General features: G+C 40.6%; 1 protein-coding gene across 1 annotated transcript in view; it reads left to right on the top strand.

Annotated features, from left to right (window-relative positions):
- EP300 (E1A binding protein p300) overlaps window positions 1-12,141 on the top strand; it is a 73,116-nt gene extending 60,975 nt beyond the window's left edge. Inside the window, exons 25-31 of the mRNA XM_035126525.2 lie at window positions 392-538; window positions 2,789-2,902; window positions 4,302-4,467; window positions 4,908-5,072; window positions 5,369-5,530; window positions 6,750-7,031; window positions 8,786-12,141. Of these exons, the coding sequence (XP_034982416.2) occupies window positions 392-538; window positions 2,789-2,902; window positions 4,302-4,467; window positions 4,908-5,072; window positions 5,369-5,530; window positions 6,750-7,031; window positions 8,786-11,017 (3,268 nt within the window). The 3' untranslated portion in view covers window positions 11,018-12,141. The remainder of the gene's footprint in view (window positions 1-391; window positions 539-2,788; window positions 2,903-4,301; window positions 4,468-4,907; window positions 5,073-5,368; window positions 5,531-6,749; window positions 7,032-8,785) is intronic.
- The last annotated feature ends 8,262 nt before the right edge of the window (window positions 12,142-20,403 follow it).

The raw sequence follows: 20,403 nt of genomic DNA, 5'->3' as shown, positions 1-20,403 counted from the left end.
GAGAAAGACTAGGAAATGAAGGGTAGTAAATTAATCACATTAAGGAGACTGAACAGGCATCTCTTATTGTTAAATTCTTATCGAAGATGCCTCTAATTCTCTCCATAGTTACTGGTGTGCTCATTTAGATTTTGTGTAGTTTATTAATTGGACAAGCGGTTATGCTATCAAGACATTTAAAGCTGTTTTCATCATTAAGGTTAAACTACAACAGAACAAGGCAGTTAAAACAAATCCATTATAAAATAAATAGCAGTGGTTACTAATTTTTACTTTGGGTACCATATCTGCATTTTTGAAACTGTACCACATGACTAGAATTTCTGTTACCTTCATTCTGTCGTGCTTGTCTTCAAAGAATGCCTTTAAATTATGCCTTTACATTTTGCAGGTTTGTAGATAGTGGAGAGATGGCAGAACAGTTCCCTTATCGAACAAAAGCCCTCTTTGCTTTTGAGGAGATTGATGGTGTAGATTTGTGCTTTTTTGGTATGCATGTTCAGGAGTATGGATCAGATTGCCCTCAACCCAATCAGAGGTAAAGAACTATACTGATTAAGTGTTATTATTTTGATGGTAGTTATATTTGGATTGTTGCTAGATATGCCATTTTGAAGGTTTAAGAGAGGTTGAATTATTTGCCCAAAAGCAAACTGCAAGATTCGTTGTAAATGTCTACAGTTACCCTCTACTCCTGCTCCATCTCTGACTTTCCTTTCTGGTGGTTGATTTCCCCCCATGCAGGCACAACCATGTTTACTTCATACCGGTAGAAGCAGCTGGAGTGTTTTTATCTTCACGGTTTTACTTTTTTTGGCTAGCTTTGCTAGCTAAGCCAAAAATGTGGTTGCCAGGTTCGCTCTTCCCACCCTGTCCCATCCCCCCATGTCTTGATGGAGGCAATCACCTCCACTCAGCAGCAATAGAAGTCCTGTGGGAAAGGCAGGCCAGGAGCATTTTGGCTTTACCAGTGCTTAGCAAAGTAATGGCCAAATACTGCCCCCCTTCTATGGGAGAGAGGGAGTGTTGCCATTGAGCAGCCACCAAAGAAACCCTCAAAGCAGATCGGTGTTGGTTTTGAGCCTGTATGTTCAAAGTGTTCTGGGGGCTTTGAGCAATGAAGTTGCTAACCAACCCCTACCTTCTTCCTAACCTTAAAAATGGGGAGAGGGCAGGGATCACCAGAATGCTTCCAGGGGACAATCTCCACCCATCTTTGGAGCATCAGAGTTGGGCAGAAGACTCTCTGGTCATTGGGATCACCAGAGGGCAGTGTTACACTCCCCATGGCAAGCATAATTGTTGAAGCTTGTTTATCTTTTATATGTAATAATAACAAGGTCTTTCTCTTAAATTCAGTATTTTCTACAGAATTAAATGAATAAGCTCATCAGCTCATACTGGTCTTCCACTTGGGGATGGATTGTTAAACTATTGCAATAATTGTTGGGAGATGTATCCTGAGACCATTGTGCTAGCCACATAATGTGCCCATATCTCTTGAACGGGGGAAAGTAGCCTATGATTGACCTATTTATAGAGGTCAAGTAATGCCTAAAGTTTTAATGCAAGCTAAGTACTCGGTATTTGAGAGATGTTAGTACTTCTTAGAAGTGGCACCGTGTAAACCAGTACCACATTTTTTTCTCCTGACATTATTACTATTTATTATGCTGCATTGTTAATGAGACTATAAATGTTTGTTACTGTAATAGCTTTACAAAACACTTGCCTTACAAAACACTTGAGAACAACCAACATCTGAGGCTTGCATGCCAGAGAGAGATCTAGCCCAACAAGTGTGCAGGACTGGTTTAAATATCAACTGTGACTTGATACTATAAGTACAAAACTTCAAGGAGCTTTTGACTTGCATGTGCACTTTTTGCCCTCCATTACACAGGACAGTTCCCTTTCTGGTCTGAGGCAAGCCAGAGTTAGTCATTTTGTCTGCACTGTCAGACTATGGTTAGTACTTCACCTGCAGGCCAGTATTGGAAACAAAAGTTTGATCCTATTTTCTGGCCAAAGACAAATCCTAGTTTTCCAGTTCACATAAAATCACAGCATGCAAGCCTAAAGCTTCTTGAAGGTTCATTCTAGTAGCACCAAACCAAGGTTTGACATTGTGACTGAACCTTTCTGACATTAATTTCTTCCAGAGATGAGTGCTGTAAAATAAAATATAAATCAAGGGCCCCCAACTTTTGGAGTTTTAAGGCCACCTTTGGAGATCTAAAACTGTCATGGGCACCCCAAGATAACAGTTTCAGAGAAGAAGAAAATAGTGATGCTCAGAATACCCCCCCCCAACAGACAAAACACCTATACTTCTCTCATAACAAATATCAGATTGAAAAAGCAGTTAACATACCCTCAAAAATAGGCAACCTTCCCCAGAACAAATACAAGACAAGCAAGCCCCCCAAAAGCTCATCTAAAGAAACATTAGAACGGAAGGGCACGGGGTATTGGTGGCCACTAAGGGGGTGTCCTCAAACACCATGGTGCCCACAGGTGCCATGTTGGTGACCCAAAGTATAAAATATTACATGGCAAATAGAGAAAGAGTTTGGGCAGGGAAATGGCAATGTAATTGTAAACAATGTAATGTAAACAAAACAAAAAATGTGAAGGAAGACGAATTACTCAAGTGTTGAAAGTACCTTAATTCAAACACCAACAGACATTTTTCCTTGGTAATGGGGGAAAAATGGAATGGTGAGGTATTTGAGTAATATTTCTGGTTATGGCCTGAATTTATGAATGTTCTCTGTTCTTTATCTAGGAGAGTATACATATCTTACCTTGACAGTGTTCACTTCTTCCGCCCCAAATGCCTGAGGACTGCTGTATATCATGAAATCCTAATAGGATACCTAGAATACGTTAAAAAGTTGGGGTAAGCTTTCTGTTCTTCTGCAATAAACTCCATACTATCCCAAATGATTGAAAATGATAGATCTTCAGAAGTAAATTGTGGGTATAGATATGCCCACAATTAGTAATTAACCTTAATGAGCAAGAATATACAGTTAGGTTGCTTGTGGCAACCATACAGTACATTTTGAGTCCCTTCAATGTATGGGCAGAAATCAGTATATAGAGAAGTTCCAGCTTGTCAAGTCTGATATGAGTGTTTGTAAAGGAGAACAATTCCTGCAATACTGACTTATAAAAAATATATAGTCTTAAGTGTTGTCTTCTTTTATTGTATTGATCAGTAATGTGACAGTCTCTTGTAATTGCTGTCAAATAAAATTCTTTTCCGTCTCTAGCTTTTCCCTGAATTATTTTCTTTAATGTCTCTTTTTTAAAGTATGTATATCTGAGGGTAGAGCTTTTGTCTCATTTTATGTAGTGATAGTCACCAGCACTGAGTAGAAGTTTTGATGCATGAGGTGCTTCAGGAGATAATTTGTCTGGAGAGGGAGGGAAAGAAAATAAACCAGGGTGGATTGATTGAAAATAAATAAAGCCAGCATGATGTGAGAGGTCTCATTTAACTAGATTAACCTGAATTAATTTAACCAAATTGTAGACAAAACTAAATAAATAACAAAGTGAAATAAGCCACAGGAAGTGGGGTGGATTTGAAGAAAATGTAGAATAATTAGTGATATGCTTATAAAAAGAGGTCCCACAAATATCTCTGTTGTTGTGAAAAGGGTGTCTGATTATACAAATTTTGAAATATAAGCAAAAGGGACAGTTTAAGCTCTGTATCAATGGGGTTTTGTTGTTGGAAGGGACAAAGAACTACCCAGCATCTTGTTGGGGAGGATATATAGGGCAAAATGGTTTAGAAAGAATGGTGAGTATTCTAAACTGACCTATTTTTCCATCCCCAAAGAAAAGGAGCCTAAAATTCAATAAGACAATATTAATAAACCCATTAAAAACTGAAATTTCTCCCAGTTTTGCAAGTATTATTGAGCATAGCCTATAACTGTTTTCAAACAGAGGTTGGGTGGGTAGAGTTGGACAATAAGCTCTTTCCATTGGCTACTGCATCAGGCTTCTCAATCCCTTAGAATAGTTTAAAGATATATGAATCAGTTCTGTCTCTGAAGCTAAGCAGTTTTGGGTCTGACCAGTTAACCTGGATGGGGAGGTCATCTGCATCATTTATACATTGCTCCTCAGATGCAATATTTCTAGGCTGACCTTGGTTCTGCTTGGATGTTGTAAAAGAAACTCTAGCTCCTGAAAAGATGGATAAATGAAGTGGGCAACACAGTGAAACACTACAATGGATAACAGAACTAATGGCATTGGCTTTTTCCTTTAATTCCTATTAGGTATACAACGGGACATATATGGGCCTGCCCACCTAGTGAAGGTGATGATTATATTTTCCATTGCCATCCTCCTGACCAAAAGATACCCAAACCCAAACGACTGCAAGAGTGGTACAAAAAGATGCTGGATAAATCTGTGTCAGAGCGCATAGTGCATGATTACAAGGTTAGTTGTGAATTAGTTTAAATATCACCTTTAGTTCTTGCACCTTACATATACTGGAACAGGAATTTATTTTGAGAAAAATGTCGAAATATTTTTGAGAATATTGCTTAGCCAACAGTACTTAAAAGGTAATGTCTGAGAAGCATTTGGATCTTATGAAGCATTTCAAAATTGGTGGGTAGAAAAAAACTTGCACCGTAAACACCAGCACTATTTTTTAAAAGAAGCCTAGAAGAAAAACAACTTTGAAGAATTAAAGTGTCCCAGAGTGGCTGGGGCAACCCAGTCAGATGGGCAGGGTACAAATATTATTATTATTATTATTATTATTATTATTATTATTATTATTAAAGAGAGACTAGGAGGCCTTCTGCATGAGTATTTCTGCTTTTGCTGCTGTCATCAATGTGATGTGTACTGAGAAACATTTTGTGTTGCAGGATATTTTTAAGCAGGCAACAGAAGACCGTCTGACAAGTGCAAAAGAGCTGCCTTACTTTGAAGGAGACTTCTGGCCTAACGTTTTAGAAGAGAGCATTAAGGAGCTAGAGCAAGAGGAAGAGGAGCGAAAGAGAGAAGAGAACACTAGCAATGAGAGCACTGATGTAAGGAAGTAATGTTTTCCCAACAAATGTCATTCATCACTTTCTTTCCTAAAATCTATAACAGGCAGATTAAACTGGACACAGAATATTCTAGCTGTCATAGTTTTTCCCTCTTGTGTGGATAAGATCAAGACATGAATATGTGCCTTACCTGGCTTAAGTTGCCACCTTTGCTTTTGGGACTGATGGATAATTGATGTGTTGTAATGAATTCTTGGTGGTTGCTTGTTTACTCCTGGGAACCAAATGTGCCTTGCCATTTTCAAATTAGACTCAATTCTCCATTCACATTGCAGGTCAGCAAAGGAGATAGCAAAAACGCCAAAAAGAAAAATAATAAGAAGACCAGTAAAAATAAGAGCAGCTTGAGTCGTGGCAATAAAAAGAAACCTGGAATGCCTAATGTCTCCAATGACCTTTCCCAGAAGCTGTATGCCACTATGGAAAAGCATAAGGAGGTAAGAACAACATTTAAAGTATCTGAATGGCTGCAGCATCTAAGTGCAAGTGAAATATATCATGGGACTGTAAAAGTAGGGGGTTTATTACTTCCATGTTGACTGAGGGAACTTCATGACCAAATAATAATCTTCTTGGCATTTGCCACACAAGTTAGACCCATGGTTAATTTAATCCAGTGGTCTGAGGCTTTTGAGGGAATGTACTGAAATGAGTGGCAGACTCCACACATACATGCTTTGTGGAACATTGTGGAAAATAGTTGTGTACATGTTTCTGTTGGTGTTAAAAGGTTTTTTAAAAAATCTTAGTTCTCCTGGGTATTTAGATAAGATACAAAAACAGAAGCTTTTCCTAATAAAACTATATAGCTATTTTAAGGGCTGTATTGTAAATTGGAAAGTTGAGCATTTTTGCCAAATTCTAAGGCACAATGAAGCATAAGGCATGCTGTAAACCTATGAACATGTTATCAAACACATGTGAGAATAAGGAAAAACTCCGAAAGAAAGAAAGTGCTTTTTTCCTTAGAAAAATAGGTACTTACCATGAAGTTGTTACAGTAAGTGTCACACTTTTTAACAACAACAAAAGAGGTGCTGGTACTGCATACCCTTGAAGACCCCCTGGGGGGGAAAACCACTGAAGAAAATGCTCAATTGTGATGACATTGGGGCATGCAATCAGGCTGAGGTTGTTGAGACACCATTGTGGCAAAGTGATTTGGGGTTGGCTTTGTTGTGGTAAATGAAGTTAAACATACAAATTGGAGCATTATAAACCAAATAATCTGAATTTGCTTTGTCCAACACTAAGTATTATAACTAGGTGTTTTACTATTTCAGGTATCTTTTAGTGCAGGGGTGGGAAACTTTCTAGCCCAGAGAGCCAAATTGAGAGCCAAATTGTTATCTCTCCAACCCCTTGTAGGCCAGGTTTGACGGCTTCCCTTCATAGTGCTGACTTGCCCTCCACTTTGGCAGTGGCTGCCTGCAAAGCCCCTGATCTGTGGTGCCTCCAAACAAACTACAGCTACCCGTGCAGTAAACTTGACAAAATATAGAGCAGTTGTGGCTTGTTCCTGATGTTTGGAGCATGTTGACTACTTCATTCTCCACAATGAGACTGAAAGACAGCGAACAAAAAGCATTGTATAGTTAAGGGTGATGAATCAAACCTCTTGGGATGAAGCCTAAAATCCACTACTTTCTTTTTCAGGTATTCTTTGTGATCCGTCTCATTGCTGGTCCTCAAGCCAATTCCCTGCCTCCCATCATTGAACCTGACCCACTCATTCCGTGCGACTTAATGGATGGGCGTGATGCCTTCCTCACCCTTGCTAGAGACAAACACCTTGAGTTTTCCTCACTACGAAGGGCAATGTGGTCAACCATGTGCATGCTGGTAGAGCTGCATACTCAGAGCCAGGATCGTTTTGTTTATACCTGCAATGAGTGCAAACACCACGTGGAAACAAGGTGGCACTGCACAGTCTGTGAGGTATGTCTCGCCACTGGTGAAATAGTTATACAAATATTCAGAGGTTTATATCATTAAGAGGTTTTTGGAACTGAAGCGGAGGGTTTCATTAGTCTTGTCTACTGTAATATTAGAGGGACGCAGGTGGCGCTGTGGTCTAAATCACTGAGCCTAGGGCTTGCCGATCAGAAGGTCGGCAGTTCAAATCCCTGCGACGGGGTGAGCTCCCGTTGTTCAGTCACAGCTCCTGCCCACCTAGCAGTTTGAAAGCACGGCGTTTCCGTGCGCTGCTCTGGTTCGCCAGAAGCGGCTTAGTCATGCTGGCCGCATGACCCGGAAGCTGTCTGCGGACAAACGCCGGCTCCCTCAGCCTATAGAGCGAGATGAGCGCCACAACCCCAGAGTCGTCCGTGACTGGACCTAATGGTCAGGGGGTACCTTTACTGTAATATTAGGTTTTATCTTAGGACATTTTAAAAGTAAATATTCCTTGCTATCCTACTCCAATGTCTTGATATTTATGTTATGACTACTGAAATACTGTATAGCTTGCGCTTCCATTTTAACATGGCTCTGCTTCAGAGTAAAGAGCTTTCTTAGGATATTACAGGGGAAAAAAACATTTCTAATTTTGAGAGTGTTGTGGGTACCAGTGACAAAATGGCGGCCATGGGGGCATGTCATAACACAAGATTAGAGAAAGTACAGTAATTGTGAAGTTGTATTTCCTGATGAAATTCTGCGTACCATAAAGCTATTAAAGGCACAACAGTGCTCCCTTCCCCCATTTTTCAATCCTAGACCAAAGCCTAGGCTGCCATCCTATACCAATTTACCTGGGAGTAAAGCCCATTAAATACAAAGGGACTCAAATTTCTGACTCTACCATTCTTAGTAGGTGCTTGTTCTTTAGCTCCTGCAAAGCAGAAGACATGCTTAAGCCACTTTGCAAAGATTTCAGATTTTCCTTTTGGAGACAGGGGGATTCTTCAAGATCCACCCACATTCGTTGTGTAGTTGTATTTGAGAAAATAACTTCTAGGGATTACCTGATCTCAGATGAATTCACCATAGGAAAAATGCATTATGGTTGCTAGGGAAAAAGAAATGGCAAATTACAGAGATTCCAAGGACTACTAGAAAATAAGGATGAAAAGTAGTCTGAGGGAGAGGGGAAACAACAGCTCTTCAGAACCCAAGTAATTCTTGTTACCTAACTTACTAATCACAGCCCTGGCTTCACTTATTGGCTAAAAACTAAAAACATTGACAGGTGGCAGAAGTCAGGCTGACTCTATTCACAGAAATTGCTTAGCAACATATCTGCATTTTCCCTCGTTAACTTTCTAGGCTGCCTAGAGATTATATATATATATATATATATATATATATATATATATATATATATATATATATATATATGAATGAGAGGGTTGGTGACTCCTGGCCTGTTTCAAGTCTGCATCTGTCTGAGATGGGAGCAACCTTTCACTTTTGTTGCTCACCATAGCAGTCTTGCTGTTCTTCCCCTAAGAACTGACACTTGTCCCACTTTGGCTAATAGTCATTGCATAATTTTCAGTGAATGCTTGTTTATGCCTTTCCAAGTTTCATGATGTTTTTTTTTCTTGGACAGGTCATAATTAGCATTTTGAGATTGCATTGTTAATTAAGACTTATCTTTTATCAGCTATTTAATTTTTTAGAGATGGTATAGTTGTGTGCCTCTGTCAGAGAATAAGGCCAGTTTTCTGACTGATCATTTCTGTTTTTAGGATTATGACCTATGTATCACCTGCTATAACTCTAAAAACCATGAGCACAAGATGGAGAAACTGGGCCTTGGTATTGATGATGAAAGCAACAACCAACAGACAGCCACTACTCAGAGTCCTGGTGATTCACGTCGCCTGAGCATCCAGCGCTGCATCCAGTCTTTGGTCCATGCCTGCCAGTGCCGCAATGCCAACTGCTCATTGCCATCTTGTCAGAAGATGAAGAGGGTCGTCCAGCACACCAAAGGTTGCAAGCGCAAAACCAATGGAGGGTGCCCAATTTGCAAGCAGCTCATTGCTCTTTGCTGCTACCATGCTAAGCACTGCCAGGAGAACAAGTGTCCAGTGCCCTTTTGCCTCAACATCAAACACAAGCTTCGTCAGCAGCAGCTTCAGCACCGCCTGCAGCAGGCTCAGATGCTCCGGAGGAGGGTGGCAAGCATGCAGAGGACCGGCATAGTAGGCCAGCAGCAAGGGTTGCCCTCGCCAACACCAGCCACACCAACAACTCCAACAGGCCAGCAGCCACCAACTCCTCAGACCCCACAGCCGCAGCCTCCACCCCAACATGCCTCGCAGCCACAACCCGTACCTCCCAATAACATGCCTCCTTATAGCATGTCAAGAACTCAGCCTCCTGGTGCTGTCTCCCAAGGCAAGGCAGGTGGCCAGGTAACTCCTCCAACAACTCCTCAGGCTACTCAGCCACCTATGCCGGGGCCCCCTGCAGCTGCCGTGGAAATAGCCATGCAGATCCAGCGAGTAGCTGACCACCAGCGGCAGATGGCTCATCCAATTTTCCAGAGGCCAATTCAACACCAGATGCCCCAGATGAATCAAATACAGCCTATGAGTGTAACACCACCTCAGATGGCCAGAGGTCCTGGGGGCCATATGGATCAAGGGATGGGACCAACAGGAATTCAGCAGCAGCCCGCATGGGCCCAGGGAGGCATGCCTCAACCTCAGCAGCTGCAATCAGGAATGCAGAGACCATCAATGATGTCAATGGCCCAGGCTGGGCAGCAGATGAGTATGTCACCGCAGCAGCCAGGAATGGGTCAGGTACCTGGCGCTGCTCCGTCAAAGCAAAGCTCTGTGCCCCAGGCAGCCTTACAAAACCTGCTGCGGACTCTCAGGTCCCCCAGCTCTCCCATGCAGCAGCAGCAGGTGCTTAACATCCTGCACTCCAACCCTCAGCTATTAGCTGCTTTCATCAAGCAGAGGGCTGCCAAGTATGTTGGGAACCAGAATCCACAGGGCATGCCGGTACAGCCTGGAATGCCTCAGGGGCAACCAGGGATGCAGCAGCAGGCCATGCCAGGACAGCAAGGTGTGCATCCCAATCCAGGCATGCAAAATATGAATCCAATGCAAGCAGGTGTCCAGAGGCCCAGCATGCCCCAGCAGTCGCCACCCCAGCAGCCACCACCTCAGCAGGCCATGGGCGGGATGAATCCTCAGGCACAGCAAATGAATATGAACCCTGCAACCATGTCTCCCCAGTTTCGGGAAATCCTAATGAGACGGCAGCTGATGGAACAGCAGCGTCAAGGAGCAGGACCAGGGCTGGGGCCTGGCATGGCCAACCATAATCAGTTCCAACAGCCCCAGGGAGTTGGGTACCCTCAGCAGCAGCAGCAGCAGCAGCAGCAACAGCGGATGCAGCATCACATGCAGCAAATGCAACAAGGGAATATGGGACAAATGAGCCAGCTTCCACAAGCGATGAGTGCAGAGCAGGGATCCAGTTTGCAGCAAGTTTTCCAGCAGAGGCTACTTCAGCAGCAGATGGGATCACCAGCTCAGCCCAATCCTATGAGTCCCCAACAGCACATGCTCCCTAGCCAGGCCCAGTCCCCACACTTACAAGGCCAGCAGATTCCGTCATCGCTCACCAATCAAGTGCGTTCTCCACAGCCTGTCCCTTCACCACGTCCCCAGTCCCAGCCACCCCACTCCAGTCCGTCCCCTAGGATGCAGCCACAACCTTCTCCACATCACGTCTCCCCGCAGACCAGCTCCCCTCATCCAGGACTGGTAGCTGCCCAGGCTAACCCCATGGATCAAGGGCACTTTGCCAGCCCGGACCAGAGTGCAATGCTTTCTCAGCTTGCTAGCAATCCAGGCATGGCAGGCCTCCATGGTGCAAGTGCCACAGAACTGGGACTTGGCTCAGATAATTCAGACTTGAATTCAAACCTTTCACAGAGTACACTAGACATACACTAAGACACACTGTAGCATTTTGGGAGCAAAAAAACTTATTTTCTCAAGACTTTTTGTACTGAAGACAATTTTTTTTGAATCTTTCTTAGCAGAACATTTTTCCCTGGAATACATCTGAACTCTGCAGCAGTAGTTTGTGGTTTTAAAAATGGGAAACCAACAAAATGAACCTGAGGGACAATAGAATACAAAGAAAATATATTTTTGTTATGGCTGGGGTCATAACCAGGCCTTTTACTTGTTTTTGTTTTCCCTTCGCGTGCGTTGGGGAGGTGCTTGGGAGGGGATAGTTATTTGGCTGCTGACCAAATGGCTTCCTTCTCTAGCCTCCAATAGGTTTTATTTTTTTTTTAAATTAATGAAAATATGTAATATTGATAGTTATAATTTACTGAGGCAGATGGTTAACTTTTTTCCCTATTCTGGTTTTTCTCATGCCTACTGCAAAAAAGAAAAAAAAGAAAAACAGAAAAAACAGAACATTTCCTAAAACTGGAGGACAAAAAGGGTGAATGTTGCTTTAAAATACAGTGCATATATATAAATATATAAAAATATATATTAAAGATAAATACCAATTTTTCCTCTTTGGTTGGAAAGATGTCAATTCTTTTAAAAACTGTAAAAATTATTAAGTAACCCAGTCTCCCTCCTGAAGTCTACTTTTGTCCTCCAAGAATTTTCTATACCAGAGTCTGAGCTTAAACTTCAAGTATTAAAATTTGTACATGTAGAGAGAAGACAACTTTTTGCAAATACACGGGGCAGCTGCCAAATGGATGTAGTATATATATTGTGGTTTTGTTTTCTTGAAAGAATTTTTTTCGTTATTTTTACATCTAACAAAGGAAAAAATAAAGAGGGTAAGAAACTATTCCAAGGGTATAATTTTAACCTGAGAGTAAATCCCTGGGGTTTCTTCTTTATGCTTGCTTTCTCTATCCCTCCCTTCCCATTTCCTCCTCTTCCATTTTCTGTAAAACTTGAAAATAGAAAGCAAAAAACCCTCAAATGTTGTAAATCATGCAATTAAAGTTGATTACTTATAAATATGAACTTTCGATCACTGTATAGACTGTTAATTGATTTCTTATTACCTATTGTTAAATAAACTGTGTGAGACAGACTGATTTTTTATGCTTCCCTTCTTTTCCCCTTCAATTGGTGCTTATTTTAAACTGGGGAAAGAAGATGGTATGCTTTTGCAAAACAAAAAACTACGGCGGTCAATTTGATGTATAGTAACATACCATTATGTGTGTTTTTGAAACATGCGTATTTTGGGCTGTAATGAAGATGATCCATGTCCATTTTGCTGTGACACTATATTTGCTTCTACTTGTGCTATGGAAACTTTTCTTCATCTCTAGGTGGGATGCTGTCTGCATATTTGACCTGGACAGCACTTGATCCTCAAAAGAACTGCCAGAGTCCAGAATATTGTCCAGGGTTTGACTATCAGAACAGAAATCTCAAGACACCATTCCACAATTCAGTGGGTTGGCATGCAAGGTGACCTGAAGAATTTGTTGAGATTGCAGGCAAATTATAAGCATGTCAGTCTGCCCTGACACCAGCAGTTCTAATTTAATTAGATGAGCGCTATGAAGACTGAGCCTCCCTCTATAAATGAGTGCCGTCCAGGGGTAGCAATTTGGTAGTCCAATTTTGTTCATGCCCACAAGCTTAGATGGAGAAAGAGTTAGCTACACATACAGTGTTTCATGTAGTTAACATTTAACTACTGTAGACGCATCTTTGTTTCTGCTGAAGTGGATAGTCCTAAGAGTTTAAGGAAGGTTTTGCATTATTAAGTACAGTACTGTACTACAGAATTCCTGTCAATTTGGTGCTTATCTAAGCTACTAAATACAAGGTCATCTAAATGTTTCTCCGCCTGTTGTAGCCCTTTCTGGATTGGCTTAGTTTCAAAGTCAGGCTCTAGCCTTAGCCGTGACAAACTCTGTTTTAGAATAGTAGGTAAACAGGGCAATGCAGGTTGGATGGGAAGTACAGTGAAAGAAGTAAAATAATACATATTATCACAGATGATAAAACTCAGGATAATTTACAATTATTTGTTTTGCAAAAATACAATAAAAGTGGCTCATAGAAAATTGTTGTAGGTAATAACGTTGCCAGAGGCTCTGCATCTACAGTCCTATGAGCATTTAGTGTTCTCTGTTTGGGGGAAGGTGCAAAGTTGCAATGCGCTCAATGTGATAAATTTGAAATTGTAGTTCTTCAGTAGATTTTGCAGATACAAAATTCCATTTTTAAATTGCAATTGTTGATGACACATCACCAACTACAGCTTTTATTTTTATCTTCTATGGATTTTCATCATCACTGTATTTTTATACTGTCACTCTATACATCATTCTTTGTCTCCTTGTTAGGTTGTTTTAAATTTATTAGCTTAAAACCTTTTCCCACAAGCATGCTCACACACAAACATATATCGCACACATACATGTATAAAATGAAATCGTTTACCAGTTCTTGAGCCAAATGCTCATTCAAAACTGATGAACTAACACTTACTTACAGCATTTATAACAGATGCTTGCAAACAAAATATTAAGTATAATGAAATCCAGCCAGGATTTTATAAAAACAGTGAGCAGATTTCAGCATAAGAATTGAAGCGCAGGGTAAAATGACAGAGAAATACAGTGTCCCTAAAGCCATATAGTGGATCCACAATTCAGTGGATTGAAAAAGATCCCTCTTAATTTTAGGATAGAAATTACATCAAGTTTCTATAGACTGACTTGCCTCATCCTTTTTTAAAAAAAGGGTTAGTCAGTACATTCTTCTATAGTGAACTTGCAGTGCCTTGACAGGAAATAAGAGCTTACAGCTCTGCAAATCAGTGGAGGTATACTGCCATATTAAAGAGATACTTTGGGTCTAAATCTTATTAAAACATAAAATTCTCATATCTATTTGGTATGCAGATGGGTCTAGCTTTCACAACATGCAACTTGTCATGTTTTATTTGTAATCCGCAATGATAAACAATATCCCAGAATATTTAAAATGTTGTGTCCTGTAGTTAGGCAGAATGAGGTTACTCTCTCTCAGGCAGAAAAGGGTGAAGAAATAGGAAGGCGATTACTAAATGTGAAGTTCTTTCTTGGGAAGAACCTAAGCAAAGCCAGAAGCCCACTCCCTGTCTCCAGTATGCACATCTGACTGACTTCAGCTCTCTTCTTGCCATGCAGAAATATAAAGTGCATTTTCCTTTTCTTCTGCAGTAATGTCAGGAATACAATGTTTGCAACTCCCCTACCTCAGAAATGCATATGCTTCCACCATAGACATCATCTTGGTCTACAAGCCATTTGGCCATACTGTTCTTTTCTAATTTTATTTACTTCAACTGACTAAACAACCAAACAACAACAACATAATGGGAGGTGTAGTTTAGCAACAGCTGGAGGGCCAGAAGGTCCTTTCACCTAGGCTGCAAGCTTGGAAATCTTGAAATTATTCAGCAACGCCTCAGCTGGGACAGCAGCACTCAGAGAAGGCATCATTATTATTACCAGTATTTTTAAAAGGGCAAACCTACATTGGAGATTGAAGTATAGGTGGTTTCTGTAGCAATAACGTCAAATATTAAAAATATATGAAACAAAGGCATTTCCCTAACCATCCAGCCTGCCTTAATTCTCATGCTTTTGCTAGTTACCTTGAGCAAAATAACCGCAGCTCCTAATCTTGAATTCTCATTGTGTACAAGAATGCAAAATGTACTATCCATAATATAGGATATCATAAATTCTCTTATGTATGAAAGTTATTGTACACCTGGGCTGCAGAGCAGGAGTACCACCTCCACCTGGTGTTCAAGGACTCCTTCAACCTTAACTATACCCACTCATGTGGACCTCGTGGGAATTGGTGTGTTTGGCATGCAGAGCTGCCATTTTTTTACTTGTTGCAGTTTTCTTGTGATTGAGAAAGGGTGTGTGTGTGTACATGTAACAAGAGGCATTCTTTGTATCAGATTCTTAAAAGGTGAATGAGCAAGGGCAGTACAAAGATGGCAACAGTAGACAATCATGGTCATCACTTCAAATGTTACCTCTAATTGTTGGTACAAAAAATGCTGAAAGCACTCATTCCACCTGCTTGACATGCAGGAAATAACACAGGAACCTAGGAAGGTGCCTTAAACAGGGTCAGACCATTGGTCCATCTTGTTCTGTATTGTCGATAGTGAGCATAAGTAGCATGAGTTTCAGGTGGGGTCCTCTCCCAGCCCTATCAGTAGATGTTGGGGGTTGAAACTGCCTGCATACAAAATGAATGCTCCAACTGAGCTCTGATTCTTCCGAAAGAGCACAAGATAGGGCAGGTTTTTTCTTTCCCTGGGTCTGTTGATTATTGTAGGACTACAAACTTATGACTGACCTGCTCAAGCTATGATGCAATTGAGATACTTGGAGAGAAAAGGTAGAGAATTGGATAACAAAAACAAAACAAAAAACCCGCTTACTGGCCCTTAGGGGGGGAAATACCCTAATTTGGATTTAGGAATAGCAGAGTACAAAACGGTGAAACTCACTTTTTACAAGCTTTGCATTTGAAAGTTAACCCTACTACCGGTAATTGCGTTGGGATCATTAAATAACATAACAGGGTGATTACATGTTACTTTCAATGAGTGTATAATCTGTGTAAATAGCTTGGCGGCATGAATCAACGCAAACACTTGTACATGTGTAGAGAGACAACTTGTACCTGTGTTTAGGGTACTGTGAATAACCTTAATGGGATCAAGTTTCAAAGGCATTCATTTATTGCAAACTTGCATTATAGCCAATGAGACCACTTAGCTGAAGAACCAGCTGTGTTTTGAACATTAATGCTGCTTGGCAGAGCAATACTATGCATGTCTTCTCAGGCATAAACTAAATGGGACTGGCAGGCAAGTATATACTGTATACAATTGTAGTCTTCATGGATTACCTCGGAACTAATGGGGATTAAAACAAGGCAAGTAATGTGTAGCCAGAAATATATCATTTGGTTACAGTAATTTATATCCATGCATTTTGCAGAATTTAAGCTGCAATCCCATACATGTTTATTTACCTGGAAGAAAGTACTGCAGCTGAACTTAGTGAGGCTTCTTGACAAATTTAGGGTTGTACTATTCTCAGTGTCACAGCTAGTGAAGTGGAGGGCCTGTCATTTTTAATTTCATTTTCCCAAATCAGAACTGAAATAGTATTAACAAATGAAAATGTCCCTTTAAACCTGAATGGAGTGCCTTGGCCTCCCTCCTGAGAAAGGAACTGTTCCATACCCCTCATTATGGGGGTGGAAGGGCACAAACAGCTTTCAGACATTCCAGCATCTTTCATTTTAAAATTAATTATGGAATAATTGAATTAATGCACATTTATTGGAACACGCCCATTCAATGCCAAAAATCAAAATCTTACATGTCAGCAAACACACTTCTCAGAAGGATTGCATTCAGCTTGGTTCTATTCAGAGCAGACTCGCTGAAATTGGTTAATATTCCAATGTAGGTGCATTGATTTTGATGTCTTAAGTAGAAGCTGGAAACAACCTCAAGTCCCTTTCCTCTTTTAAAACCCAAAAAGCTAATTATTTTAGCTCTACAGACAAAATATAGAAGTTTAAGAGAAAGCCCACCACATCTTAACAGTGGAACCTATTTTCAACTCAGTGGCTCAACCTCAGATATTTGAAGGAAAAAACCAAAAAGTTAGACCATATGCACCACAAAATAATTACAACCATCCTCCACATATGTAAAATTAGGAATAATGTCTCCCAGATTTTGACACATCAGTCTATGTGACAGGCAAAGCGTTTTGAGACCCCCATGTTACACATTTTAGAAATCCACTGACAAAATGGGCCCTAAAACAGGATCACAGGCATTACTAAGCAAGCTAAAAAGTCTACCTTGCTTGCCACCACTGCAAAAGAGAGTATGTTGAATCACTCCCTACTTGTGTTTCCCAACCAGTGGGTCAGAAAACCTGTGGCACCTAGGCATCAGAGGCAAGTTGTAATAGTCACTCAAAACAACTTGTATGAGCACCTTGTGGTGGACCATCACCGGATCTACCACCAGCGTTAGCTAATAGTTTAGTCAAAGGTGATTTGAGTTTGCTTAGCCAATATTTGTCCACAACTTGTCTGCTGAAGAATCAGAAGTGTGAATGTGTGTGAACACATTTGCAGCTGATATCACAAAGCTGTATTTAGCTGTGTACATACCATACTACTACTACTACTACTACTACTAATAATAATAATAATAATAATAATAATAATATATTATTTATACCCAGCCACTCTGGGCAGCTTCCAATAGAATATTAAAATACAATAATTTACGTTTAAGACACATTTAAAGCACACACACTACCCCAGAGAATCATAGGAACTGTAGTTTCCCCCTCTCAAAGCTATAATTCCCAGCAACCTTAACAAACTACAGATACCAGGATTCTTTGTGTGAACATGCTTTAAATGTGCTTTAAACTTCTATGGTGTCTGCTGATTCTCTGCAAAAAGGAAAACAACTTATTGAATTGTCATGTGATAGGACACTATTTTTTTTTTTGAACTGAGATTAACTGAATGTTGGCTTCATATAACCAAATTACAAACTTAGTTGGTCTCTAAGGTGCTACTGGAAGGATTGTTTTGTTTGTTTGTTTATCCTGAGCTTGCTAATGAAGCAGTACCTGTGCTGCTGCCATTTGGTAGCCCATACCTTTGCCAGAGGTTTTCAAGCAATGACTGCTATGAAGATGAAATCTCAGGTCCCACATTGAGTACACATTGGCAAAATGCAAGCTTTAGGGATCCCACTGATACTTGCCAAAACAGACTTGACCATGAATATTTTTAATACAGTAGTTTAATCTAACACTGCTTTAGTATTTTCATAGAATTAATTTTTATGATTTATGAAGCAATATTCTGAAGTCATTACTGGTGGTCTTACATTCTCATTAAAAAAACCTGATTGACTTTGTAAGTACTACAAATAGTTCAACAAATTCAGCATTAATAGGGGCATCAAGTACAATTTTGCTTGGATGGTTATAAAGTAGGCAGTTTCACTTAAAATGCATAAAACTGATGGCTGCCAAAGAGCTAAGGTCTAAAGTTCATGTGACAATAAATCACTGGGTCAGTAAATACAACATAAATTTGGACCTGTGGATCATACCAAAAAGGTTGAAAAGCACCTCATGAGGTTTTCTGGAAAACTTAAGGAAGCTGGCAAGATACTGCTGCTTCCCCCTTCTTTCATATTAATTCCATTGCAAGCTGATGCTGTTCCCTCAAGACACAGTTTAAATAATAAACTGTAATTAATTATTTTAAAGGAGCACACATAGGTTAGAAATTTATCTCAGTACTTTTCATCCAAGAAATAGAGTGAGAATTTAGCTGCTCAGACTACAACACAGAGTAGTATCCAAAAAGTACAAAACCCTGTTATGCAGTTCAAACAGGCTGTTGGGATTGAGTGTCTGAATCAGCCAGAAGTTGGGAACTCTTCAGTTGATGCTGGACTCTGGCACCCGTCATCCTTTATCTTTAGCCATGCTGGCTTGGACACATGGAAGTTGGAGTCCTACAACATATGGAGGGCCTCAGGGTCCCCATAATTGAAATAAATCATGTGCTGACCGTGATTATTGGCTGCCTTCTATCTTTCTCCTCACACAGTGAGATCTACTGAGCAAGCATTAGCCTAGGTTTTTTTCTCTCTGTGTTGTGGCAAGAGGAAAGCATTTTGCTTTTTTGCAGGGGGAGGGAGGAGTTAACAGGCAACAAATAGGCAGCTGCAATTCTAGGTGTAAGGCTTTAACTGAGAGAAAACACCCCAATTATTGGGGTGTGTGTGTCTGGCTATATTCCTCAAAATTGGAATATAGGGGGAGATAGAATGCAGCCTAAATCAGCTGCTGAATTTAGTTTAAATTGAGGTGTAGGCTACTACACCAGTGTTTTTTTTATTTTAAAAAATGTTTAGGGGTACTCTCATTTTGACTCAAGAAAACCACCATTTTATAGTTAAAATCATGAAAAACAAATACAGTAACTGGACAAAAGCACAAAGATTCACAAAATGTTTAGGTTATATGCATACCCCCAGAAAAAAAGCACTGGGCTACACTGGAAGGAAAGAATGATTAAGATGGTGTAATTGTCTTTCAGAGTTCCTCACACTAAACATTTTATTCATAGCTGTCAACCCTCCCTTTTTTGCGGGAAACTCCCTTATTCCATTTGTTTAAAAGATAAATAATAAATGAGACCAAAAAAAACATACCTTTAAAACACTTTTGATTCTGTAGTGCTCCACCCTTCTGTCAGTGATGGGCTGCCCTAGCCTGCTTTTAGGGTTTTATTTTTCTAAATATTGTTTCTGTTTCTGCAAACCTCCTAGTTTCCTCAGCCCTGAGGTTAGCTCCTTGTGTGAGGACAATGCCATTTTGTCTACATAAGGATTCACACTCAAGAGAATGAGTTCACTGTTAGTAATGTAAGTTAGTAATATACATATGTAATATGTAGATTTATTAGTATAGTAATAGATATTAGTAATGTATGTATATTATATACTCTTAGCATTTTGCTAAAGCTATCAACAAGTGTCCTTTTATACCATTTAGATATTTGTGCAATATCTAATTTGTGCAAACTATTGTGAGAGCTGTCATTTCTGAGCCCACAAGCCCAGGAATTTGTTCTGAGTGTCAGTACAGAATTGAACTCACAGTCCTTGTACACAAAACTCCAGGTTTTCCCCTCACACAGCTTTCTTATTTTAGTAGATATGTATGTACAGTATGTATGTATTTTGGAGAGAGAGAGAGAGAGAGAGAGAAATTTTGTTGCTGCCATTCATTGTTATCAACAAGAAGTCAAAAATCCTTGCGACCGGCTGCTTCAAAGCACCCAGACCCAGAGATCTATCAGCAAAATCCTGGTCCACTTTCTGCCTAGCTCTGTAGTCGAAGGTGGCCGCTTGCTTGCTTGCTTGCTTGCAGCCGTTAGGGGCATTTTCCAAATATTATTTGGCAAGCCCCATTGAATTCCCCCGGATAGACTGAGGAGGAGTTGCTGTCTGCTCTAGCAGTGATCAGCACCACATTCAAAGGGCTGTGGGAAGCAATATAGAGGGAGACCCGGGCCCTGTTCGCTCCCTCGCTCGCTACGTGACAGAACGCGAGCGGTCGGGAATGCAAAGTGCAGGCGGCGCTTCGCTTTTCAGGCACACTCCTTATAACGCAGGGAGAGCCCGACTGCAGCCTGGCCTTTGCTAAGGATTGCCTGGCGGGCAGCTGCTGGCACAGGAAAGCGGGTAGCGT

Source organism: Zootoca vivipara, chromosome 10 (assembly GCF_963506605.1).
Source record: "Zootoca vivipara chromosome 10, rZooViv1.1, whole genome shotgun sequence".
Classification (NCBI taxonomy): domain Eukaryota; kingdom Metazoa; phylum Chordata; class Lepidosauria; order Squamata; family Lacertidae; genus Zootoca; species Zootoca vivipara.
The sequence above is the reverse complement of the archived record's forward strand: the minus strand, read 5'-3'. Positions and strand labels throughout refer to the sequence as shown.